This window comes from Neolamprologus brichardi, chromosome 6 (genome assembly GCF_056152115.1).
Source record: "Neolamprologus brichardi isolate AB-2024 chromosome 6, ASM5615211v1, whole genome shotgun sequence".
Classification (NCBI taxonomy): Eukaryota; Metazoa; Chordata; class Actinopteri; order Cichliformes; family Cichlidae; genus Neolamprologus; species Neolamprologus brichardi.
The window spans coordinates 25,611,144-25,637,446 of NC_142109.1; the positions used below are offsets into that span (position 1 = coordinate 25,611,144).

The window sequence follows — 26,303 nt, forward strand, 5'->3', positions numbered from 1 at the left end:
TGGACTATGAAATATTCGGAGGACAATTGGTTAAGTGGAGTTAACCGTTGCCTTTTCTCCCCGAGGTATCTTCCTTTTTGATCCTGCCGAGTCTGGCGCCTTGCAAAACACAACTTGTCTGGCTTATTAAATAGTATGACCTGGAGAAAGAAAACGCCTGTTGCTTCTCAACCGAGGCTATTGTTAAGGAGAAGAGCTCCTGACAGGCCTTAAATTGCTGCAATGCTGTGTGACCAACACTCATACCTAATCAATTTCTATCCTGGCTCCGCACTCTTTCTGATTGGAATTTCTGTTAAGCTGCTTCACTTACTTTTATTTCTATAATATACACTTACGGGCAGGTTATTCATTGACAAATGGATTTGCTTTTATTATATTTAATTTGGGGCACGAAATATATTTTAATCTCTTTGATAAAAGTATGACTTTGATATCGACACGTAACTCATTAGCCCCTGCTCAGCCTTACAGTAAGAGAGTAATTAAACTAATACTACCGATGGAAGTGCTCTGTTAAAGGATGTAAATGGTCAAGAGAGTCCTCCCCACTGGTTAATTGCACTAAAATTGGTCTAAGCTACTTTGTGAGAGCCATCAATAGTCCCGCACCGCATGGGGTCTGTATGATTAACGTCTCCTTCCTTTCAAAGCCTTCTTGATGTTCTCTTGGAAGGCTACAGGCCAATCAAAACCACACTCTGAGACGTCACGAGGCCAACTTGACGAGATGATTGGTGGAAGCAGGGAGGGGGGACAGCCCCTGTCCTTTTATAGACGACCCCGACCAGCGCGTAAAAAGCTACTGGGCACCGCTGACAGCGCAAAGACGCACATTGGACACCGTACCCCTCAGCCACGTAATTCCTCTAAACGGGCCGCACGGAGGTGCATGGCCCCATCCCCTTGTATCATGATGAATCCTGTGCAGGGGTCGCCGTCCCAAGACGCCAAACAGCTTCATCAAAAAGAGGAGACGGATACGGAGAGCGAGGAACTGCAACCCAAAGACATGACAACCGAGAAAGGATACAAACTCCAGCGGAGCAGCCTCCCGTTTAGCGTCGAGTCATTGATTTCCAAGAAGACCACCTGTCGGACTTCTTACTCGTCCTCAGATTTAGCTCTGGTCCTTCCGAAGCCCGTGGCTGGGCAAGGCGAACATCTCTCTCCAAGGACTTTTTACGCGGAGAGGAAGATATCAGCTGAGAGCTCACAGGGTGTTTCCAGTAGCTCCAGCGAAGACAGTCCACAGTTTTGTGAGAAAGATCAGAGCACTTGGTTCCAGACGTCCTCCTTTTCTACACCTCCCCGTAAGTCCGTCCCTCCGCAGTTATCAGAAACAAAAATAAACTGCATTTATCCACCTCTCTATAGGAGCTGCATAACAAGTTTAACTGTGAGACGCCTTTTTGTTTCCTAGACATGATGCGTAAATACTCTTTTTATTTGGTCATTTATTAGGTAAATAAATGCATAACAATGCAAATGTGTTTTGCATCTGAGATCAAGAAACACTCGCTTCTCTGCTGCACCGACCCTTTACCATTTGATGCCATATATGTCTTGTTATCTATAAAATAAATAAATAAATAAAACAACTTTTAAACATTTAAAAAGTCATAAATGAAAGCAGAAAATCTGAGTATGTGCTCAAGCCTTTGATTCCACAGAGGTGTGACAGTGTGTGATGCAGGTTATTTTGTCAACATCAATATACTGCAGTGTATTTATCAGTGTGTGTGTGTGTAAGCTGCGTTATGCTGGTGTTTGTATCCAGTGGCGAGGGCTCTTACGTTCACCTGCTGTGACAATCCCGCTTCAGTTAAACTCCAATTTAATCTAACCTCAGCTTTTTCTCTTTGCAATTTCTTTGTGACAGGAAGTTCAAGTCCAACTCAGTGTACTTTAAGGAAGCATAAAAACAACAGGAAACCTCGCACGCCCTTTACTACCTCCCAGCTCCTGGCGCTGGAGCGCAAGTTTCGCCAGAAGCAGTACCTCTCCATCGCAGAGCGAGCCGAGTTCTCCAACTCTCTCAACCTGACGGAGACTCAGGTCAAAATCTGGTTTCAGAACAGGAGGGCCAAAGCCAAGAGACTTCAGGAGGCCGAGCTGGAAAAGTTTAAGTTAGCCTCCAAGCCCGTCCTGCCTGCATTCGCGCTGCCTTTCCCCCTCGGAGCGCACATGAGCTCTCCATCCTGGGGCCCTTCAAACGCCTTCCCGAGACCCAGTCTGCCTGTGCCAGGACTGTTCAGTGGACCCGTCACTTATGGGATGTACTATTTGTCTTAATAATGTTCCTGTGTTTGTGCGTGTGTGCTCTTGGCCACAGCACACTTAAAAATTTTGGAGTTTAGACTATTTTTCCCCCAAACTCCAAAACCGAAGACAAATACGACATGTGGCGAATATCGGTGTATAAACGTGTGCGTAATCGTTCCGAGTGCGGTCACTTGCTCTCATTTTGTGTCCACTTCTGAGAATCGTGGATTCTCGGCCTTAATTTTCTTAAGCAAAACTCCATAAGCAGATGTCATCTACTCACACAGTAGATGACTTGCCTTAAATATTTCATCCCAGCCTGTCCTCCGTGCTCTCCAGTAGCAACTGGGCAATTAAATATGTCCGGATCTAAAGGCAATAATCCTCTAAAGCTGGGGGACATTATTAAAAGCAACAGAAAAGTACTTAATTGGTGTCAGTGCCTTAAGACCCCGAAGTGTACTCTCTTTATCATCACTTGAATTCCTCATTCAAGATATGAATATTTTTTCTGTTATCGGGTAGCGTTGTCCATTTTTGCTGTGTTAATATCTGTATTATTGTCACGATTTCTATCATTCTTTTTAAAGAACGGAAACAGAATTATATTTTAGGAAAAAAAATACATGTATTAGTTTTTTTTAACCTTCACAACGTGGCCTTTATGGGAGTGATATTAGATTTACTTTGATGAATTTTGCTGTAAATGTAAATACAATTTGTAGTGTTCTTAAAAGTCCTGCAGTCTCGCTTAAAGGGCAGGAGAAGTGGTATTTATTGAATATCTTTGTATCTGTACTGTGTACATACATGAGTCTATCAAAATGTGCAGTAACTTGTAAAAACTGATTTTAGCAAATAAACATTATCCAAGAATTGATAAGTGCTTGACTCACGTTTTTTTTCTGTTAATATCGCCATTGACCTCTGGAGCCTCTGAGTGTTCTGCGGATTTTTACTGTGCAGTGCAGTGGAAAAGCTTTGTTAGTTAAATGTTTTTCAAATTTTATTTAGATATTTTATTATGTGATTTATAAGTGTGCAAAACGTTTACCTGACAACCTCATCGCATTCACACGCATTTAATTATCTGATTTGGGAATGACCACATAGCTGTTTGATTTTCAGTCCAGATCCACTTACTTTTACCACATTGTGCACCTTTCGTAATTTATAAATAAAGAGCATAGCGTATTGTTTTGTTTTCCTTATTTACATTTTAAAGCGAAAACAGTTTGGTCTGTAAATCCTAAAAAGATTACTTAAATCTCAGTTTGTCGCGATGATACAGTTTATTGGAGATAGTACACTTTTATTTTACTTTTAAATATAAAAAAGACATTTTTCCCACGACCGACGCAAATGATGCGGATTTTTAAGGATAAAGGAAACCTTTTATCTTTGCTGCGCACATCAAGTAACCAAGTGACATTCATTTGTCTATGACAGAAACCTACAGGCTGCACCAATTGCGCCACGTTTCTGGGAAAATCTCACATTTTTAATGATGGCTTTGGTTTTGGAATTGATGCATTTTATTGTTTCCATTTATTGCCTGGTTACACTTGTGGGACACCGGTAAACTCTTAAGCCCAATATAATTACCTGGAATATAGAGTTAATAGACACATTTCCCCCATAATTGAACCAAACCCTCAAAAGTTCCCGTTTTTCTTCAATTTTTAATTTGTTCTTGTTAATCTGCCTTCAATTAAATTAGTTAGACCCTCCTTCTTTCTTTCTTTTCTTTTCTTTTTTACAAAAAAGAAACAGAAACCAAATGCTTAGAGTTAATGAGATTTAGGGTTTATTTATTTAATAATTACTCACTGTTAAAGCCCACAGTTCTAGAAGTTGGCTTATAGAAGCTGGATCGGATAATTGCGAAAGTTTGCAAATGAAAAAAAGGAAACGCATGAAGGCAGGCTGTGATTACTCAGCCTGTCCAGCAGAGGGCGGTGGCGCCGATTTGCGGCTCAAGGCGCTGATGAAGAAGGCTCTTCCGTTGGTTCGTCCTGTCACAGACAACACTGCAGCGAGGTGAGTACAGAGAAGGGATGACTGATTGAAAGAATATCTGATAATAATTTCTTAAATAATGGTTAGTTGGGGTCATGCATGTGTTGGTGGATGGAAGATGGAAAAGTAGCCTGACCGGCCACATTCGTGTTTTGTCAAAGTCCCGGCGTCATAGACGGAGTCCTCTGACCTTGGCTAGCAAGCTAACAGACTTAGCTACCGTTGGCCGGGTTTGAGTGTTTAAATTGAGCAAAATGTCACGGACGGTGCCACTGCAACTATCTTTAAAAAATATAAAACGCGCTATGAATAACTTGGGTGTATTTCATCAAGACACAACAATTATTTAGCTTCAACAGGCTTCATATTGTCTGACCGTGACCCAGAGGACCAGGAGAAACTCTGGACCTCTGGGTCCAGCGAAATGAGGACATTGAGTTCAAGTATTTTATTCATATCTCGGCGTACATAAACTTGAAAGTGAACATGTAATATATATTTACTGTCCGAAAGTTATTTCATTTAACAACGTAGGGTACTCCTCATCTGTCAGTTTCATGTAAAAGCAAATGTCTTTCCAAATGCTGCAATCACTAGACACTCAATTTTATATTTTATATATTCCATTCAATCGGGTTTTATACACTGAATGCCACGCACAGTATGCAAGCATAAATTAAGGAAACATGAAAATAATTCTATACCCGTTCGTTCCTTAATCATATACATTCATTCTTTATTTTTTGAGTGAGGAATATGCCTTTCACTTGTCCTTATGTTTAACCTACGTGATGCAAATGCATTTGAAATGTATATTAAAATTTTAGGCTTACATATTTAAGTTTATTCTGATTTTAGTCTAAGGAATTGGTGAATCTTAAATACCTGGGGTCAACCAACCAAAGCAACAGACAGTGTACAAGAGAGGCGAAGAAGTGTGCAGGGTTGGTGGTAATGTTTGACAGAAGGATGGCAGCAGGAGTGAAAGACAAGGTTCTCAGATGATTTTTCTGTATGATGCTTGCGTACGTTTTGAAATCCAGTAGTAAAATAAAAGTAGTCTTCTCATTGTGGTGCCTCAAACCATTCATGAACGTATCCTCCTCATTAACAGACGATTTTACTGTTTTCTGTTTGTTTCTCAACAAACAAACTAAATATTGACCAAAACACATGTTGACAAGATTTATCTAGATGATTGTTGACATTTTAATTCAATACTTAAAAAAAAAAAAGAAAATAATAAAAACATGTGTCCTTTCTGTTTTCAGACAGTCGAGATGGCAGGCCGTCGTGTAGCCCTGAAGGCCATTGACTGGGTCGCATTTGCCGAGCGAGTTCCACCCAACCAGCGTGGCATGTTCAATGCACTGAAGACTCGCAGTGATGGCATCTCTGCCAAGTATGATATACACCTCTCACTATGTTACACATCATCATCTCCAGTGTGTGGAAATTAGGCTCCAGCTATCAATAGACTAATCTGTCAATTACCCAATCAAGTAAACTCTCAATAATCAGATTAAGTTAACAGGTCATCTGTTTGTTTTAATTCAGCTTCTGGAGGATTACTGCAGATTTCTCCCAGTGTAAAACAAACGTCTGTGGATTGAGCAGCCGCAAACTTGGCTTTTCTTAACATCAGAGTTTGTTGATCACATGCTTTGATGAAGTACTCATGCTAGGTTTTCCCAGTAAAAGATTTAAGGGTGAACACAGGAACTGTGCAGATCTTTTGGATGTTAGAAAACATGTTTTCTTTCACTAAACCTGAGCTCACCGTAATGGTAACGGCTCCGCCTCTTTGCAGTGCGTAAACACTCTGGCTCCACGTTAAACTGGGCCAGCATCATCATCACTGCTGCCATTGTGTTATCAGTGTTTTTGTTTAAAACTGGAGGCTACCTGGGCTTAATGTTTTCAAACCTTTTATTCACATGCAGCTTCTGAATATGTTTTTAGTGGCAAATATGCATCACTTTTTCATGGCGACAGTAGCATGCTACAGAGTGTTAAACGAAGCATTGAATGTTTGTCAAGAATTTTTTATAATCAAATCAATCAATCGCTGCAGCTTTAGTAGAAAGAAGATGTTTTCTGCTTTCAAAAGAACACAGCAAATAGTGCAAATGGTAGATTTATCTTAATTATTGCTGCTTCAACGGCTCATCTTGTACACATTGTGCGCTACTGATGCTGGAAGTATCAGTAGTACAAAACAACTGACTGTAGTATACTGGGATGTATTATTTAAACTGCAATGTTTCCTGCATAATTCCATTCTATTTGTGGTTGTAGAGAGAGCCGTGTTTGTGGGAGGCTTAAGGAGTTGGAATGTGTTGGAACAAGAAACTCTTTTTAAGACATGGCTTAATGACATGGAGAGCAGCAATAACAGTGACTGGGTCACCCAGCCAGTAGAAAACAGATTGATTGAAGTTGACATGTCATCTTGTATAACCTGCAGACTAAGGCCTGGGTGAATAATTTTATTTTAATCTCAGTTATTATTTTGGTTTCCAGTGATTATAAAAAACATCAGAGAAAAAAAAGCATCACCTTAGTAACTGCATGACATCAAGTTAATGAATAAATTTATATTAGCGATTTAATAAAAAATTATGCGGCTGTCACATTATTCTTTGCAGACCTTAATTTATCCCATCGTTATCATAATTAAAGTGGGCGGTTGCATTAATTTGTCTCCTAGAAGCATCGTCACTGAATTTTGCATTTGTATCAACTTGTGAACAGTTCTGTTGTTCATTTTATTTGCTCTTTGCACCTTAAATATCATCTACTTGGGTTTCTCTTTTGCTCTTCTCCTCTCTACCAGGCTAGCCTCCTTGCCAGAAAAGCCTGTGGCTATTGACTGGAGCTTCTACAGGAGTGCAGTGGCCAAAGCCGGAATGGTTGATGAGTTTGAGAAAAAGGTGAGCTTTTCTCAGCAGGTTATTAGTCAATATTAAAGCACCAAATAGAGCATGTGTAGAATGCCATTTTTAAAAAGTTGTTTGTGGCATTTTTAATGTTGTGTCTAGCTGCTCTGAAAATTTTCCACATAATTAAAATTGTGTTTTCATTTTATGAAAGATTGTCCTGTAATGCCCCATTGTAGTGGCTGTAAAATCAAATCAGTTTTCACACAACTACATGAATCCCTGTGAAAAATTAAGTACACCCTTACATCTTCCATTGAAATTAAGAGGGTAAGTGGCAGTCAGGTGCTGCTAATTCAAGATTTGCTTTCACTTAGCAGTACAGATTATAGAGTATAATCAAATGCGCTTGATTAACCAATCAAATAACAAGTGTGACCACCTCGACTGAGATTTCTCATACATCATGCACAGTCATTTTCCCGGTGACAGCCATCAACTTCCAGCAACCACTTATTCCTGGTAGGGCACTGGTGCTTGCCAAATGGTTAGCAGACCAGTCTTTAGATCTGTGTGATTGGAGCCTTATTTACTTGACTCTGCATTGTCGCAAATTAGGTCACATGGTTGTTGGCCACATATCTTCAAAACCTCAATAAAAGCAGAAGTTTTAACAGTTTTAAACTTCAGTGTCATATTAACACAATCATACTATCTTCACAGGAGTGGACCAGCAAATTCACTCTATGTTCAGAGCGTGCAGTGCTTAGAGAAACTGCAAAAAACCCAACAGCTACATGTCAGACTCTGCAGGCCTCAGTAGCATGTTTACATGTTAAAGTTCATGACAGTACAGTTAGAAAAAGACCAAAAAACTATGGTTTATTTGGAAAGGCTGCCAGGAGAAAAACTCTTCTCTCTAAAAAGAACAGTTCAGTTTGGAAAGTTGCATCGTAACAAACCACATGACTCCTGTCCTTTTATACAGAGGAAACCAAAGTGGAGATGTTTGGCCATAATTTACAGTTTCACATTTACCAAAAACAAAACACAGCATATCAACATAAACGCCTCATACCAACTGTGGAGGGCTAATGATATGGACTTGCTTTGGTGCCACAGGATTGGAATGTCTTACAGGCACTGAGTGTTTACCAAAGTATTCTGGAGTCAGACGTGAGGCCATCTGAAAAGAAATCAAGGCTTTGGAGTGACCCAGTCTAAGTACAGACCTCAAAATGATCAAAATGCTGTCAGTGGGACATTAAGAGAATTGTGCATTAACAAATGTAAAATGATTAATTCACCTTATTACTAATAAGGTGGCTCTACAGGCTATTCAATCAATAGTGTACTTAGTTTTTCACAGCATAGAGTATTTTGAAAACCTTCTTTTACATATAACACTGAGTTAACAGATCACGAAAACGAGTCAGGACCCACTACTTTTAGAAAGTGTTTTGCTTTGTTTTTTTCTCCAAAGCTCATGTTCCTTGTTTGCAGCACAATCCACTCAAAACCGGTCTCAAAAACAAGCGTGTTGCAGGCACAAAATAATCCAATTTTGTGCCTGCAATTGAAATACTTTAGTTTCCAAGTTTTGTCGCCTATAATTTAAAAGAAATTTAGCACATGCTTTGCCATAACATGGGGCTCCCAACTCCCAGTTTTTTTACCATGGGAGGAAGCATTAATGCTTTATCCATTTTTATGTGTAGTCGGACAGTCTCAGACTTGCTTTGAGTGGGACACAAAAAGTAGAGCTTAAATTCCCTGTGTTATTAAATTCTATCTTTTACTTTTTTATTCTTCCTTCACACAGTTTAAAGCACTGCAGATTCCTGAGCCCACTGACACACAGACAAGCACCATCAATGCGCAGGAGGCTGAGGCTGTAAGTGGCGAGATCAAACAAATTAATGTATTTGCATGTTTAGCTTGAAAGTAAGAACATTTTTATCTGGAAACTGTAATGATGAAAGAAGAATTGGCAGCCATACCATGTGTACATATTTTAATAATAAGAATTGTAAATGTGCAAAGAATTTTCCAAAGGTCACAAAATTGTTTAAACACAAATTGACATTTAAAACAGAGGGAGCTGCATCCCAAATCTCTTCTTCTTTTTGCTCTTTTAAATTCATAATTTCACTCTTCTCCAACAGAACAAAAGTGCACAAGCCTACATTGAAGGATCCAAGGCCCGCATTGCTCAGTATGAAGAAGAGGTGAGACAGTAGTTGGCTTATTTGCTGAAATGCACCATGAGTGTGTTATGGTGTTTAAAAACTTCTTTTCTGCTTTGTGTGTTTTCAGTTGGCTAAATTTAAGAACATGATCCCCTTCGATCAGATGACCATCGAGGACCTCAACAGCGTCTTCCCCGAGACAAAGTTGGACAAGGTCAAGCACCCGTACTGGCCCCATAAGCCCATTGCAGAGCTGTAACTTCATTACTTGACACTGACCTCACAATAAAGATTATGTATTCTAAGGGCGAACCTTTGCTGTCTTCATTGTTTTATTAGTGTGTGGGGAAAAAAAATATGTGTATTTTAGTTGTCTCTCTTAAAGTAGCACTTTGTTAAATTGCAGGTACTTCCCACGAGAGGGCAACGTTGCTTCAGTTTTACTTGCAGTAAAAGGTATTGGGTGAAAATAACGGCCGTCTTGTTTCGATGAGGTACTATATTTTAATGTCAAGACAGAGAGCGATTTCCCGAAAATGACATATAGCTAATGACAGATGTAAACGTAACGGAAGTGACGGACATATGGGGAACTAATTGAGGTTTGATTGTTTTATTAACACTTTTATCATTCTTAAAGGTGTAGCGGTATCCCGCGGCAAAGGCGAGTGATGGTTGTCTTATTGTCAATCATTCCAAATATTATCTAATCACGGGTCGCCTGGTTAGTTATTCTAAATTCTCATTGGACACAGATTTTTATTTACATAAATGTGGGCGGGAGATCTGGGCCAGCGCCCAGTCTTGTATTTTAATTGGGCCGACTTGACAACATCTCCAATGTTGATTGGACGGAGGTCTAGCGGACTTAGACGAGGAGGGGCTACATTGAAGATGATTTCCGTTGTGTTTCACTTGACTGTACGTGACGATTGACCGGAGTGTATCAGCTTAGGTAAATCCTTCTATACCTATATTATTTAAAGAGATGAGTTTGGTATATGTTTTAGTAGACGACTGTATAATTTTACTAGGCTTTTACTTAATGATAGTAGTGAAAACCGGAGATAGCTCTTCAACTGTGTCACTAATGTTAATATTATAGCTCTGTCACGTTGCTCTTTTGGAGGTCAGAAAAAGACGAACTGTAAACCCAAGCCCGTTATCGTATTTACGATGGTTATAAGTTCTTGCACCCCCAAGTCATTAATGATGGCCGGAGAAAACCGGTAACGACAGCTAGCTAACATTATCCCGTGACAATAATCTGTCAGGTGCCCTCTGCCTTGAAGGTAGCAAATATTTTTCTACTTCCAGCTTATCGGCTGTGTCCTAATACTTAGCAATATCATAATAAACGGTTCTCCAAGTTGAAAGAAATAAACGAGGCCCAACTATAATCTAATCTGTGTAGCCACTGTCGTCTTCGGGATTGGTTTCATGTGAGTGTTTGCTAGCTAACGGTACACTACTGCGACAAAATAAAAAATAAAAACACCATCTGCTGGTGTGTACTAGCTACCTAAATGTCGTAAAGCTTAGTGTAAAAACTCCACTTTTTTGTAATGTACTGAAGGTGAATCCTCACCACCATGGTCTGTTTACAACGCAACCAAATAACCAGAGTCAGCAAACCAGCGCCGCTTCGGGCGCAAATTATGGAGAGCAGTTTTAGCTGGATGGAAACACGAGCTAATGTCATCCTCACACAGTGGGCAGTGATGTAGTCAGAAGACGCCCCCTGAAGAGCAGGAGTGTAATTTAATATGATATTTATGTTTACAGGCTCTGGACAGAGCACAATAAGGCTAATGTGAACATAAATCCGTGCAGCTGATGAACAGTTTTTGAACAAAATTCCCAGTCACGTGTAGCTTTCCTGCACCTGGTTAGCATATCCACAATTTAACAGAACACTTCCTAAATATATTAAACTGTATATTTTGTGCGAGAAGGGCTTTAATACTTAAATACAGGGAAAACACTGGACAGATCGGTACAATATAACTAGCTGGTCACTGCTTTGCTGCAGTTTGCATGTGTCAGGGCTCTATGCTGCCTGTGTTTTATTTTTAAAAAATCCCAGTTTGGGCTGAAAGTAACAACAAAAGAACTGTTTTGTTTCCCTTTACCTGTCTTAAATACACTATTTAACCGTTAAGATACAGAGTGATAGTTTAGTCAACTTTGGAATCTTTTTGTCATCTATCAGAGTTTCCAACCATACACATCACAAGACTTTGAAAGCCCAAACTGTTGTTATTGTTACCATGAATCTCATGGTATAGTCGGTACTCTGTTAACAGTCAGTCCAGGTCAGACCGTGTATAGTGGGTTAAACACTGGCTTCATTGTTCCTAGAGAACAATGGGAGTAGGGCTGCATGGAGAGGGGCACTGCTTGGAGGCTAGAGGGTGGATACTATCTCCTTTGGGTCTATCATCCTGTACTCTTCTTAAAGGTGCTATTGCCACACTTTAAAATTATGCTGAGTGAAGTGTCAAGTGTAACTCTAAGTTTCAGTTTTTATTTTGTCTGGATTTACGCAAGGTTTCATGCACTGGCTGCTTCAACAGAGGCAGAAAAAAGATTTTGCAACACATGGGACTACTTTATCAGTCCATTCTTAGCTCGCCTATTTGTCCATTCTTAAATTAGGCCAGGTTACCATGGCATCCTTTGTTGTGTTCCTCCAGTTCTTGAGTAGTTGTTTTCAGTATGGAGGGCACGTGGGGGTGTGCTTGGTCTGCAGCAAGGTTTTGGTGGCTGGTGTATGTAAAAGTAACATCCAGATAAATGCCAGGACCCAAGATTTGTGCCTTTTGGTAGGAAATGCTAAAGATGTTCCTATGCGGTGTTGTAGCTCTGTGGGTCCTTTGCAGCAGCATGCTGTTCTGTGGTTTTGTTTATGATGCACAGGGTTACTTCATGTAACACAACACTCAACTCTGTTTTTCACAGATTGAATTTCATCCATGCATCAGTCCAGCCTCTCTATCTCTCTCTCCCAGTCACCAATCGCACAGGAGAAAGCTGCTGCTGATTGCAGTTTATGTTGTATACATCCTGTCTAAACTTTTAGGCAATTGCTGGTAACATCGAGACATGCTGTATGTTGCACAAATTTTAACAGTCAGTATTTGTAGAAAAATATAATCCAAACTCAGTTTAAAGGTGTGTTGAGTAGGGATGGGTATCGTTTAGGTTTTATCCGATACCAGTACCAAACCGGTACTTTTGAAACGGTGCCGGTGCTTAAACGGTGCTCGAAACGGTGCTCGAACCGGTGCTCGAACCGGTGCTTAAAGAATGGAGAACACACACTTTGTCCAAAAACCTCTCATGTTTAGCTGTTTTTTTGTAAAAAGATAACAATGTTAGCCTTTTCTGCAGCTATAGAGCATATATGGTATCACTCTTGGCTGGAAGCAGTGCTTAATCAATGGAAAATACACCAATTTTGTCTAAAAACCTCTCATGTACCTTTCATGTTTAGCTGTTTCCCACTTTTTCTTTGGTCATTTTAGCCTTTTTGGCCAGGGTGAAGGGAGTACCTGCCATCAAACAAGAAGACAACCGCATGTAACTACGACGGTGTTTGCTAGTTCACCTTACGTGCATTAATGTAATAACGTGGTTAGCCTACTCAACGTAAATTACACACGAACAACATTAAGCGACTCACCCAGAGAAGAACGGCTGATGCTGCCATCATCATCCGTCATCATTTCTGCTACACTGGCAGGGCTAGGGGCCAGGACTCTCCTCTTTGGGTTCTTGGGGGATGTTGCTCCGGGTCCTATAACAGGCACCACTCCCGCAGTAGATGTGCACGGTGTGAGGTCTCGCAGTAAGCTATGAAATACTGTGCATTTCTCGGCTTTTAAAACAGCGCTATTCGGCGCCAGGTGTTTCATCAGATTCCAGGAGTTACCTCCTTTGCACAGTATCACCTTAAAGCACTTGTTGCAGGCTGATGAGTTTGCATCTTTTGCTGTGAAGTACAGCCAGACTTTTTATTCTGTAGCTCTGCTCCAAAAGAATGTACGTACCTGGGCCCGCCTACTATCCTCAGAAAGGTAAAATGATTGGCTAGAATCCAAAGTGTATGACGTCTCAGGAAAAAAAAAGCACCAAAATAAAGCACCGTAATGTGCGCTGCTTTTTGGTCTGGTTACTACCGTTTATGTCAGAACCGGTGCCATCCCTAGTGTTGAGTGTCTAATTTATTTATTTATTTTTTCAAGTAGGAATCCGAAACAAACACACACAAAAAAAACAGTCATTCTCAGTTAGGATGATTTACTAATGCTAATGTTTCAATATAAACAAAATTTGTTGCAGCTCTTTATTATTATGGAAAATGATAAAAGGCTTTGGTATTTCAAAATTGTTTTTATAGTCCTGAATCAGTCACATTAAAAATTATCAATATATTTTATAATTTGTTAAGATATAAAGTTTTTTTTTTTTCGTTTATCAAAACTTCCAATAACTTCCACTGTCCAATACCAAAAGATTTTATAAAACAGAAAAAAGGGTCAGCATTGTTATTGTAATGTCTTTTTTAGCCATAAGATGCTTGCTTCTTTATAGGTATCTTCCTCTTTGTGCAGCAGCCTAATCTGTATGCCCTTAGCAAACATAGAATCTGCTTGTTTAACCTCCAGCATCACTTTCTGCTCGAGGTTTTAGAGTTAGTGGGTAATTGGTTGACCTCAGTCAGCTTCGCTATCTATTTGTCTGTAGACAGTGAGCTTGTTGTTTTTGCTATAGAATAAATGCCTGTGTCAGCTGAATCTGTCTGTACTCTGGCAGACATGGGCAGTTAGGTGGTATGTGCCTGGATAAACTTGTACATCTCCTACTGCTCAGTGTGTATCTCTCTGGGGAGGTCAAATACTACAGCGTACAATGGCAGTGGTTAAAGGAAAATTGTATGTGCAAAACAGAAAACAACAAAAAACCTCTCCACTTATGCAGTCACTCGTAAACACACGGAAACTAAGATACAAACCCAACAAACACAAAGCTGTTGTCAACCAGCATTTCTGCCTTTTTAATTTTTAATTTTTTAAAAAAATTTCATCATCATGTAATGTCCTGTTAAAAATGGCACAAATTTAGTGGAGCAACAAGAAAATCATTCCTATTTGGATGAATGGGAAAGGATAAAAAGGTGAAAAGGGGGTAATGAGTTACTACCTGTATAGTCGTTTATCTGTTATCTAGCAAGCCTGCCGTGTTTCTGTGTAACTAAGACAAAGGCCTGGATCAGTGATGTCAGCAATATGCTGTTGTAGGATGCAAATTCCCTTTTCTTCTGTGCAGTTGAAGCGATTTTTGAAGAATAGATGCAGTTAGACAGCTAATCCAGAAACTTTAGTTAGGGACTGAGAAATCTTCTTCTCTTATGCAACTGTGTGTGCTAACAACTTCTTTGTCTTTGAACTACATTTGCTCGTTCTGCCCCACTATTTTTTTTTCTGCAGCTGTGAACTATTTAATTTGTTTGTGTGGATGCACGTCCATAGTAACACTCATACTCCTGATAGTACAAACTGTGGTTTTCTCACTCAGCTGGGCAGCATAGACTACCAAACTGTAACATGTCAAAGAACGCTTTATGTTGACTTTCAACAAGTTACTTTGCTTTGCTAAACATGTTGGCTCAAGATATGTTTGACTTGTGTTAACAGGAAAAATCACAGTAAGCAGCTAAATAGAATTTGCCTCTCCATAATTTGAAAGTTTGTACCTGTGTTTTTCATACCGTGCCATGTCAAAATAGCTTTTTGTTGAGTATGCATATCTATCTTTGTTCTCAGTGGCTGTTGATGGACCATCCCTATGAAGAAACAGGGTTACAATGGGACAGAGTACCTCCGAACAAGAGGGTGAAGGTCACAGCCAAGAGGTTGGTTTTGACTACAGTATTTATTTGTATACGTGTCCTTGCTCCAGCGGATGGGAAGTCTTTCACAATCCTAATGTGGAAACAGGCTTCAAGGTCATTAACATAAGCCACAGCAACCTGCCAGTAGAAAACGGTGTGCTGGTGACTTGTATTAGCACATAACTTTGTGCTTACAAAAATATGAAAAGCTGACTTTTAGGTTTTAGAAAGAGACCTCGAAACAAGTGTCCATTTAAAACTTCTCAGCTAGTGCAGAATTTGAGCTTTCATTTTAAACAAAGTTAGCTTGAGAGTGTGTAGACTACATTTACATCACTAGAGCCATCTGCTTGTCTCTAATATGTCTCGTTGGTTAGCCATCACCAGTTTGTCTGTCTGTAGCTTGGTCATTCTTGACCACCCTAGCGGTGCACAATTTGAGCTTTCATTTGAAACAAAGTTAGCTTTAGAGTATGTAGACTAAGCTGGATATGGTTTTTCATCCATGCACAGTGACAGATTTGTCCTAGTTGTCATTTTGAGACAAATGCACATGCATGTACACTTTCCACACTCAACTCACTGATTTCTAAACTATATTTTAAACTCTTATTCTAAGTCTGCAGGTGTAGTGCTTTTCCATGTGCACATGCTGTCCATGCACTTACCGTCTCTAATTTCCACTATCAGTGAGTGTCAAGTGACGTGTCCAGCTTAAGACATTTACTGCTTAATAACCCTTAGCTAAACATACGGTAATCAATAATGACTGATAACGGACATGCAGTCTTACTGTCTGGCTGCCAGACAGCACCTATTACTCTTACTCTTGCAATATGGTATCTGATGGATTGTTAGTGACACCCATACATAAAGACACATAAAGAAGCTTGTCTTGGCCACAAGATCTTTGCACTCTTTTGAAACTCTTTGAACTGACCGTCTTTATTTGAAAAGTAAGTGCTGAGTTTGATATTACTTAAGTAATAAAGATTTCCTTAGTTGAAAGAAAAGCCAAAATATATTGCCTGAGTCTATTAATAGTATCCAAAACTGTGAAACTCTGTGTGGTAATCAGTTTGTAACTATGTGAAACATGGTAAGGGCAAAGTGGGAAGAGGATCAGATGAGTTGCTGCGTTCTCATCTCCTTTGACTGTTGTTTCATGTGCATTAGGCAGTCCTTCCTCAAGGACAAATTCTGCATTCTCACATTCCAGTGCACTTCAGAACTGAAGCCTGCAGGCTTCATACTAGAAGATGATTTCAAAAAAAAAAAAAAAAATTAAAAAATCCCATCTCGCCACTTGGTTATGGCGTTCCACATATGCCCTACCTGCTAGCATTTTGCACCCTGCTGTTATATGCTGGATTGTCAGGGGCATCTTTACACAGCCTGCACCTGTTGTCTTACCTGGTATGATAGACCCCAGCTTTTATGGATCTTATCCTCAGAGCTTGTTTCGTGCTGCCATGATTAGTGCCTCCATGCTGTCTTTCAGTCCAGCTCTGTCTAGCCACTGGTAGGATTGCTGGATGCAATCCTACCAGTGCTGTTTCATCTATCTGCCGGTGGCATATACTGTCCAGGGGCCTGTGCTTCCATCATGGTTCTTGTCCTTGCTCCTCTTCTTTCTTGTGTTTCTGCTGACTGAGGTATTTACTAAGCAGGCAGTCATCATGGATGTTTGTTGTCTCATCTTGGACAGTGGTTCTGAAGCTCACTAGTCACCAACCTTTTTTTTTTGCTTAGCATAAACTCTCAGGGTGCTGGATTTTGGGTGAAACCCTCCATGCATGCTAACGAGCTTCCTTATCTTAATGTCCATGGCTTCTGTCTCCTCTTTTGGCCAGCTTAGTATCCCAGCAGGATATCTAATCTCGAGCAGGATGTAGGTGTTGATTGCCTGGATCTTCTTCCCATTCAGCTGACTCCTCCGGACCTGCCTTACTCTCTGCAGGTATTTTTTAGTTGTGGTTTTCCTACTATCCTTCTCATGGCTTCCATTTGCCTGTGGGCATGCAGTTTGATGTCATCAATGTAGGTGAGGAGGAGGTGGCTTACAATTCCCCTGTTCCGTAGTCGGTATCCATATCCCCCTTGAGTTCCCGAGGAAGACTCTTAGGAACCTGTTGATCTTGTACAGCTCTAGGTTTCCAGGATCTAGGTGTGGGGCATTGAGTCATAGGCCTTCTTGTAGTCAATCCAGGTGGTGCACAGGTTGGTCAGTCTGGTCTTGCAATCGCAAGCATCTGCTCTTTCTACCAGTAGCTGGTGTTTCGCCCCTCTGGTATTCTTGCCAATTCCTTTCTGTGCCCCTCTCATATATTTAGCCATATGCCTGTTCATATTAGCCACTATGATGCCTAAAAGGAGCTTCCATGTGGTACTGAGGCAGGTTATTGGCCAGTAGTTGGTTGGGACCAATATCTAAAACATTTTTTATTTTGTTTGTTTTTTTCATTTTCTGATTGACTGTACTGTTTGTGTGTTCTCTTGTTACATTAGGACGGGTTTGATAACATCAAGACTTTTGTGGAGGAGGAACTACAAACAAGCATGGTGAGCATCCAGTTTGATTTCATGTCTTAGTAAGTCTCATTCAACAGCCAATTTGTCACACAGGTAAGGGAACTGTAGATTTATACACTTGGAAATAATTTGGAAAACTAACAGAAACTACCTAATACATCTCAAGTAGGTGTAACCATGTATACTGCTGGTAATATATGTACCTTGATAACAATGAACAAATAATGAAAAACTGAAAATAAAATTATTTGTTTTTAATGGCCTCAACTTAGTTTTTTTTTCTTTTTAGAAAACACAAATACTTTAACTAAAATATAACTTGGGTAATATCTTTAATATTAAAATATCCAAGTAAATAAATGCTTTACTGTTGTAAATACTATAATGTATACCACTGACGTTCTCCCTCTTTGGTTCCTCTTTATTCAGATGGTGGGGATGGTAATTGGTGCAGGTATCGCCATAGTCCTCATCGCCATCCTGATCTTCTTCATCTTGCGGAGGATCAAGCTTCGAAGTCAGTAGTTGCTGAAATGCATTTCTCATTGTACATCTAAAACGCATAAGGATAGTCATGAAGTCAGTAGTGTGTATACCTGTGGTAATGTCATTTATTATGTTTAACAGACTTAGAAGCTCAGGAGGCTCCCAAATACCGCTTCCGCAAGAGAGACAAAGTGATGTTCTATGGGCGAAAGATCATGCGTAAAGTGAGTCAGGCTGTATAAAAGCTCTAGCTGGCTCTCACACACTGAAACACGTCATTCTTGTAGTGTTTCAGTGTATAGTACTTTTTTTTTTTTTAAGGAAAGAGTAATATTTAAACAAAACTATGTTTCATCAGGTCTCCCAGTCTACCTCGTCCCTTGTGGGTACATCCTCTTCTTCACGGCCACGCCTAAAGAAGAAGCAGAAGATGCTCAACATTGCCAAAAAGTACATCTGAATGCTAACTTTCACCAAGCATACGCTATTTTGACTGTACTAACATTCTTTATGTGGCAGTTGCTTTCCTCTTATTTCCTTCTTATTATCTTCCTGCATGTGACTTGTGTAGGATCCTGCGCTTTAAAAAGGAGGTTCCCATCCTTCAGGCTAAGGAGCCCCCTCCCTCAGTGCTGGAGGCAGACCTCACTGAATTTGATGTGGCCAATTCCCACCTCCCCTCTGAGGTGCTCTACATGCTTAAAAATGTCCGGTAGGTTTAATGTCTGTGTGATTGTGTTCTGTAGTCCAGAGTACATAGTTTGTGTGGATGCACAGTTTTGCTCATAGGGGGTTGCTTAGTTTGATTTGTTGGGGTTTTCTCCAGAATACTATAGGATCTTTACATTACTATAAAAAGTGCCTTGAGGCAACTGTTGTTGTACCTGCTGTTATTGAACCATCAACTGATAAATTCTCTTGTCATGTACTGTATTATAATATTTAATTCACCTCTGCATATTTTTTATAATATATAGATCCACAACTAAACAGAAAGACAATTTTAATTGCCCTTTGTACAAACCAAGTGTTTGCAGCTGTTTGCAATGAGTGTAATTCCTAACCCCCAAGCTTCCCTTTTGTCCTTTCATACAGGGTGCTGGGTCACTTTGAGAAGCCACTCTTCTTGGAGTTGTGCAAACACATGGTGTTTTTGCAGTTCCAACAAGGGGAGTATGTCTTCAGGCCAGGTCAGCCCGACAGCAGCATCTATGTTGTTCAGGATGGAAAACTAGAATTGTGCCTTACTGGAACGGTATGCAGGCTCCGTGTCCCTTTAATCATGTTTACCTCTGAATTTTATGCAATAAACTGTTTTGTTTAATTATGACTATAGTTTATTGTATGTTTTGTAAGCTTGCACAAATACTTTGTGCAAACTTATGCAAGCAGCAAAGTGGTTTACCAAGGTGCTTACCCACAAGAACACTGGCTTTAAAAAATTTGTAGCTAATCATGTCTCCTTTAGCCAGTGTTAGTGTTTGGATATATTTACCAAGTTTTAAGTCCTGAGGGAGATGTTAGTGCAGGCTTTATCTATATTGATACTTGATTGTGTACATCTATATGTATATTGATTGTGTGAATCTTTATGTAAACACTCATGTTGAACTTGAGTATAAGTTCTTAGAAAACAACTTGATTGTTTACATAGATATGAATGCGTTACTCCTGTCTTCCAGGATGGCAAAGAAAATGTGGTGAAAGAGGTTTACCCAGGAGACAGTGTGCATAGCCTCCTGAGCATTCTGGATGTCATCACAGTAGGTCACACCTATTTCTTACCGCACATAAAGGCTTTGTGCCACACCTACTTATACAAACCCTGCCAGTTCTCATAACAGTCATTTACACAGCGCTAAATAAGATAACATGACTTTGTGTCATTGTGTTGGCCCACACCTACATACTACAGCACATTCACCTGCTGACTCAGTTAACCTTTTCTCACTGGATGACACAACACTCTAAAGTAATTATTTGGTTTAAACCCAGCATTCATTTCTTTTCTTTTCTTTTTTCTTTTTCATCCATTTCTAAATTTAATTTCATTTATTTATTTATTTCACACTTGGTACAACAGTTTCCACAGTTAGTTCTGTCAGACAAACCAACCACACTTTCTATCAGTAAAGCACTGCAACCATGTGTGAAAAGGAGCAGGAAGAAGAAAATATTCTTATTAAACCCTGCCCCCTATCTACAATCCAACTTATATTGCAAGTGGGCACCAAAAATCAAGGAACAAACTAACATTTATCTCTGGTCCTAACGCAAACCAAACAGATCAGAATATACCACTCCACATAGTAACAAGGAGAAAAGATAAGTAAATAAAATAAAATGAGGCAAAAAATAATGGATCCTTTTTCAATTAACTCCAATTTCATTCACGTTCTTCATATTGAGTTATCGTTTTAGACATGTAACACTTTTTAAAACAATGTAAATTTATACAATTCTTTAAATTATAATGAAGAGAGTTCCACAGTCGTATACCCCTAACTGTTGGACTCATTAATCTTTGTGTGGTTCTAGCTAGCTGATGCTTAAAATAAAATTTCTTTCTGCTGTCTTCTCCCCCCGAACACATTAAAAATAATCTTTGTAACTTAAAAGGCAAAATATTATTTTTAGCCTTAAACATAATTAATAGTGTTCGTAGTTTCACTAAATCTCCTAATTTTAATAATTTCGATTTTATAAATAATTTATTTGTATGTTCTCTAATATTATGAATCATTCGTATCACTTTCTTCTGTAATAAGTTTAGAGGTTTTATAGTATTCTCATATGTATTCCCCCAAACTTCCACACAGTAACTAAAGTATGAGAAAAACAATGAAAAATATAAAATGCGCATTGTTTTGTAGTCTAATAAATTGCTTACATTTCCCAAAATATAAATGTTTTTAACCGTCTTCTTTCTAATATACTCAATATGTGATTTCCACGTCAAATTTTCATCTACTATTACACCCAAAAAGCGAAATTCAGTAACTCTTTCAATCAATTCTCCATTAATGGACATAATGACTTCTTCCTCCTTTACGCGATTGCCAAATATCATGAATTTCGTTTTTGTCAGATTCAAAGATAATTTATTTACATCAAACCATTTTTTCAATCTTAACATCTCAACCAAATCTTTCAAATTCTCTCCTGAGCAATAAAAAATTGTGTCATCTGCAAATAAAATAAAATGTAACCTTTTTGATACGTCACAGATATCATTAATATATAAATTAAAAAGTTTAGGTCCCAAAATAGAACCTTGAGGAACACCACATACAATCTTCAATCTTTCAGAGGTATTGCCGAGATAATGTACATATTGCGACCTATTTTCTAAATAACTCCTTAACCAATTCAATCTGTGTTGATTGAAATTAAGTAATGTTTTGGGGTCATTCCATATAAAAAACTAATAAACTGCTAATTAGAAACATCCCACCTGTAGAGCTTCTGTAAGTACAGGTAGACTGAGAAAATGTAAAGTATTCTTTTGGATATTTGTGTGCAGGGCCACCAGATGCCTTATAGAACAGTGTCAGCACGGGCTGCAGAGGTTTCCACTGTTCTCCGTTTGCCTGTAGAAGCCTTCCTGTCTATATTTGAGAAATATCCCGAGAGTCTAGTGCGAGTAGTACAGGTGAGTTGTATAATGATTATTATTCCTCAGTGTTTGTGGGGGGTTTTTGTAGATGTGCTTAAAATTAGAGTCGTATTTATGGATTCGTTTTCCACACACTGTATTTCTGGCTCGACGTCTGTAAACTAATTGTTTTCCTTTCGTGCTTGAAATGACTAACTTTCTGTTGTGCCATTTCAGATTATCATGGTTCGTCTCCAAAGAGTAACAGTGTTAGCCCTGCACAACTATCTGGGGCTGACCAATGAGCTCTTCAGTCATGTGAGTTCATCTTATCAAGGCACCAGTTTGAAAGAAAGTCTTAAACTGATTAATTGCCTTAAGAAAACCCAATTATATTCATCAAAGAGTTCAGAATGGTGTTAGTCCTGAGATCAAATGTAAGCCAATATAAATATTTAAGATGAGGAGTAATGTGTGTTTGCCCATTCAAATGCTTTTAAATAGTCCACAGAATTCCTGTAATATGATAGTTATCACTCAACCAGTAAAGTTACTGGTAACATAGATTCACAAGTGCTGTAACCCTTGTGACCTGGACCTCATAGTCCTCATACACATCCTGCTGTTATCATGATTTCAGTGCCTAAATACTAATATCATGCTGTACTTTCCACCTTGTGAACACACTCTCAAATTAATCATCTACCTCACTCTCATCCATACATTACTTATACTTGTTTTTACAGGAAATGCATCCCTCACGTCTGCCACCGCAGTCACCCCACCCTACTCGCACCAGTCCTGTACGCCATGGCAAACGCTTTGGCAGCCTGACGGTACCTGAGGAGCACCGAGAAGCAGCCGTTAAAGGTGAAACTCCAGGTAGGGTGTCAGCATACAGATTAAGTAACTCCCAGTGTTAGAGAAGCTGAATCTTAGTTGAGGTGTACAGAGTTGCTTTAAAGCTTCATATGCAGGGTATGGATGGCTGAAATCCTTGAAAATTCCTAAATTTTAATATTTTCTTTTCAAGGTACTAAAGTGCTTGAATTTCAGATGTGGTGCTTAAACGTGCTTGAAACTGTATTTCATTCACCACAAATAACTATCTGACCGAATAATTTTCTTATCAGATAGAAAAATAAAATGAGTCGCAAAGTGTAAAAGCAAAATTTCCCTGCCTGGGCTGCCTCGCACCTCTGCATGTCAGTCTGTTGAAGTGTGTGACCCTGCCCCTCCCCCGAACAGTCGGAAGTCTTATACGTTGAATTGAACTGAGTATGTCATCTGTTCAAAGCCACTCCCAGTCAGAGCTGTTCTCCATGCTGGTCTTACTGTACCTGATGTTATAAGCACAAACACTTATGACTTTAACAATAATACAGACTGCAATGTAGTCAAACATCTCACAGTTAGTTTTACTGGGAATTAACTTTAACCTGTTAGGCCCCGAGGGGTTTTCTGAGCTTCCTGCTCGAAAATGAAATGACCAAAATAAATGGAGTATTTCTCTGCAATTTCAAACTCTGTGTAAACAGTCTTGGTATCAAAATAAAGCTAACACTTGTAAGATGTCATCAGAGGTGTAAATATTACTGCAGATGCAGACTTCACCTAAATTAGTAATTTAGTATTTAGTGACACTACTCAGTCGGCACTTATATTTCTCGTGTTATAACCAATTAAACTTGATTTTGGCCCCATTTTTCTGGGTGTAGGTGTTTTAAAAAAACAAACATCTGTCTCTTATTTTTGTGTCACATAGGAAAGTAGCATCAATATCTGATGAGAATACTTATTAATGTGGCCTGTGTATTATTGTGGTGTTTGTGGTATTTCTTTTTTCAGTATTTTTGTGTGGTGCATTTTTCTCTGTTTTAACAAAAGGGGAACAAAGGACATTTAGGTCGATCTAAGATGATTTGTTTACATTTTTACATGGTCTTACTGAGGTGATGCAAAGTGAAACATAAATTGGGTTTTTTTGGCTATGTGTTGGAAAAGCTTGAAAAATGGACCTTGAAAGTGCTTAAATTTGACCCCGAAAAATGCGTATGAACCCTGCATATGTCTTCTCCAGTGCTATTTTTGCTTTGGGGTGACTTAGAAATGCTTTAAATTGTATTTATTTTTCACAACAGGAGAACAAGGGAAGGATGGAACAGTGCCAACTCTTAGCAGGACAATCTCAATGCCTGTAGACATTGCTGGTGAGGGATCTTTCTCTTGTACTGACAGATTATATTGTCTTACTCTTCTTTAGTTTTGCTGAAAGTCAGACACTTTCTTCCAGTGCAGTGTGATATTTTAGACATGTTTTAATGTAGAGTGATTACTGAGAAGCCAGCAGAGAATGGGTAGCCAAAGTGTTACACTGATACCGCAAACCGTCCAGCTCATCCATCTACAATATGCTATGCACACCTAATCTATACTGCTCATATTAAAAAGTTTGCCTATTGCCCACTTTAACATATATGACCAGTTGTTAATGTTACTGTTTTAGAAACGCTTGTATTTGTAAGAAATGTATTTTAACAGTGCAGGTAAATAAGCAGGCAAAACCTTTTAACAAATGACAATATATTTTGCCTTTTGCTTGCGCCATCACATTTTCGTTTGTTCTTTTTAAACATAGATCAACCTAAGAATAATTAAACCACTTAAATGTTGACCTTTTAAACAGGTGTACAGAAAAGTCTAAGATCAGACTTTGACATGGCGTATGAAAGAGGACGGATTTCTGTCTCGGCAGAGGAAAGCAACACTCCACCCACTTATACTCGGGTCAGTACACTGCAGACTCTCAGGACAAAAATGAGAAAAGATATAAACCCTCCTTATATGTATACATTACATTGGTTAATTACTTAAAGAAAACAGAAGTATTTAAGAATGGAGAATAGTATAGGCCACAGTTAATGAATAACAAAGAAGTAATTAATATATGATTCATAAGCCAAAAATATTTAAGGATAAGCTAAATATAAGATATTTGAGAAAGTGTGGAAAAAGAGTAGTGCTGTATCTCTGATAATGTTTTTTAGAATTAGAATTCCTGATTTAACAGCAGGAACACCCATTATAAATTGGCAAAGTATGCATATTACATTATAATTATTCTATTACATTATTACAGTCCATATCACAGGAACAGCGTGAGAGGAAGGTGACAGTAGATGAAGTTCCTTCAGGAATCTATCTGTATCCAGAGGAAGAGCCAGTTGTGGACAACATTTTTACACCTGTGTCAAATCGATCCAGTGCCGCTCTCTTTGAGGAAGGTCAAAAGGAGGTCCTAAAGCTTATGAGGATTGAGGTTCGTTTTACTTTTTTTGATTGTTCAAGGATAATATTTTGCTGTTGTTCTATGCCGGTTTAAACTCCTACAGGCTGTGATCATAATACGACGAACAATTTGTTTTGACAAATAATGCAAGCAAATAAGTTTCCTTATGATTGACTGTTGCTTTAGAAAAAGAAAAAATTTGTGAGTCTGTGGTGACAAAAAATAAACGCAAGAGTTCAGTGGTGCTTTAGGGGGTTGTGTAATTCACTTGATGCAATCTGTGCCTCTGTGCAGGTGTTGCCACATTTAAACTTTTAAAATAAATTTGTGTAACTAGATCAAAGTGTGAGTGAAGAAATAAATCATTGCCTGCAGCACGATCTTCCTCCAAGGCTCAACAAAGTGGAGTAAAAGCATTTCATCCACTGTCTTTTTCCACTTAGCTTTATCGTTTGTCACTGCTTAATAATTTTTTGACTTTTGCTTTGCTTTCTGCCTTTTGTTATGCAGGACCCATCTCTGTTAAACAGCAGAGTGACTCTGCACCATGCAAAAGCAGGAGCTGTGTTAGCAAGACAGGGAGACCAGGTATTTTACACATTCTGAAACCCTATGACCTTTTGAAAACTTACAAATTACTCTTTTAATTGTATTAATAAAGCAGGAATAGATTAGATGTAGTAAAGAAAGAAAGTACATTACTGCAGCAGTAAAAGTTATTTTTGTCTTTGTATTTCTTTTTTCCTCCTTCCTATTTTCACTTCAAAAGGACGTGAGTTTGCACTTTGTCCTGTCTGGTTGTCTGCACGTCTACCAGCGGATGATCGGCAAGCAGGAGGATGTCTGTCTGTTTGTCACCCATCCGGGAGAGATGGTGGGCCAGCTTGCTGTACTCACTGGAGAACCCCTTATATTTACCATCAAGGCTGTACGAGACTGTACTTATTTGAAGATCTCAAAGTCTGAATTCTATGAGTGAGTCTTACGGCTTTAGTGTGGATAAAGTGCAAGAGATGCAAATAACTTTAGGTCACTTTCACTTATATTTAATTAAATTTTAAAAAATAAATTAACCTCCTAAGACCTGAACTCTTTCATGGCATGCATTTTTAATTTCTCTTTGCTATTTGGCTTTTTAGTATTCGATAGAAGA

At 39.0% G+C, this 26,303-nt stretch overlaps 3 protein-coding genes across 6 annotated transcripts in view; all 3 read left to right on the forward strand.

The window, feature by feature from the left end:
* The first annotated feature begins 661 nt into the window (after positions 1-661).
* On the forward strand, positions 662-3,117 carry LOC102777830 (homeobox protein MSH-C-like). Its single transcript, XM_006790808.3, has 2 exons — positions 662-1,313; positions 1,883-3,117. The coding sequence occupies exons 1-2, from the start codon at positions 662-664 to the stop codon at positions 2,293-2,295; spliced, it is 1,065 nt and encodes a 354-aa protein (XP_006790871.3). The 3' UTR covers positions 2,296-3,117.
* Positions 3,118-4,209: 1,092 nt separating this feature from the next.
* On the forward strand, positions 4,210-9,664 carry LOC102777549 (ATP synthase peripheral stalk subunit d, mitochondrial-like). Its single transcript, XM_006790807.3, has 6 exons — positions 4,210-4,305; positions 5,556-5,686; positions 7,121-7,217; positions 8,986-9,057; positions 9,329-9,391; positions 9,480-9,664. Exons 2-6 carry the CDS (start codon positions 5,565-5,567, stop codon positions 9,609-9,611), a joined length of 486 nt encoding a protein of 161 aa, XP_006790870.1. The 5' UTR covers positions 4,210-4,305; positions 5,556-5,564; the 3' UTR covers positions 9,612-9,664.
* Positions 9,665-10,233: 569 nt separating this feature from the next.
* Positions 10,234-26,303, forward strand: part of pnpla6 (patatin-like phospholipase domain containing 6) — a 32,135-nt gene continuing 16,065 nt past the window's right edge. For all 4 annotated transcript variants that reach the window (XM_035907775.2, XM_087841906.1, XM_006790806.2 and 1 more), the window contains exons 1-17: positions 10,234-10,307; positions 15,181-15,269; positions 17,757-17,810; positions 18,210-18,297; positions 18,408-18,490; positions 18,625-18,716; positions 18,838-18,978; positions 19,362-19,521; positions 19,949-20,029; positions 21,790-21,918; positions 22,099-22,179; positions 22,608-22,743; positions 24,003-24,071; positions 24,548-24,648; positions 25,001-25,180; positions 25,661-25,738; positions 25,920-26,125. In XM_035907775.2, the coding sequence (XP_035763668.2) occupies positions 15,222-15,269; positions 17,757-17,810; positions 18,210-18,297; positions 18,408-18,490; positions 18,625-18,716; positions 18,838-18,978; positions 19,362-19,521; positions 19,949-20,029; positions 21,790-21,918; positions 22,099-22,179; positions 22,608-22,743; positions 24,003-24,071; positions 24,548-24,648; positions 25,001-25,180; positions 25,661-25,738; positions 25,920-26,125 (1,727 nt within the window). In that variant the 5' untranslated portion in view covers positions 10,234-10,307; positions 15,181-15,221. The remainder of the gene's footprint in view (positions 10,308-15,180; positions 15,270-17,756; positions 17,811-18,209; positions 18,298-18,407; positions 18,491-18,624; positions 18,717-18,837; positions 18,979-19,361; positions 19,522-19,948; positions 20,030-21,789; positions 21,919-22,098; positions 22,180-22,607; positions 22,744-24,002; positions 24,072-24,547; positions 24,649-25,000; positions 25,181-25,660; positions 25,739-25,919; positions 26,126-26,303) is intronic.

Excerpts from the sequence above, each read along its gene's own strand:
- LOC102777830 (XM_006790808.3), top strand. The coding sequence starts at position 662 with ATGTTCTCTTGGAAGGCTACAGGCCAATCAAAACCACACTCTGAGACG. Across the intron at positions 1,314-1,882 it reads CTCCTTTTCTACACCTCCCC|GAAGTTCAAGTCCAACTCAG; the intron begins GTAAGTCCGTCC and ends TCTTTGTGACAG.
- LOC102777549 (XM_006790807.3), top strand. The coding sequence starts at position 5,565 with ATGGCAGGCCGTCGTGTAGCCCTGAAGGCCATTGACTGGGTCGCATTT. Across the intron at positions 5,687-7,120 it reads AGTGATGGCATCTCTGCCAA|GCTAGCCTCCTTGCCAGAAA; the intron begins GTATGATATACA and ends CCTCTCTACCAG. Across the intron at positions 7,218-8,985 it reads TTGATGAGTTTGAGAAAAAG|TTTAAAGCACTGCAGATTCC; the intron begins GTGAGCTTTTCT and ends TCCTTCACACAG.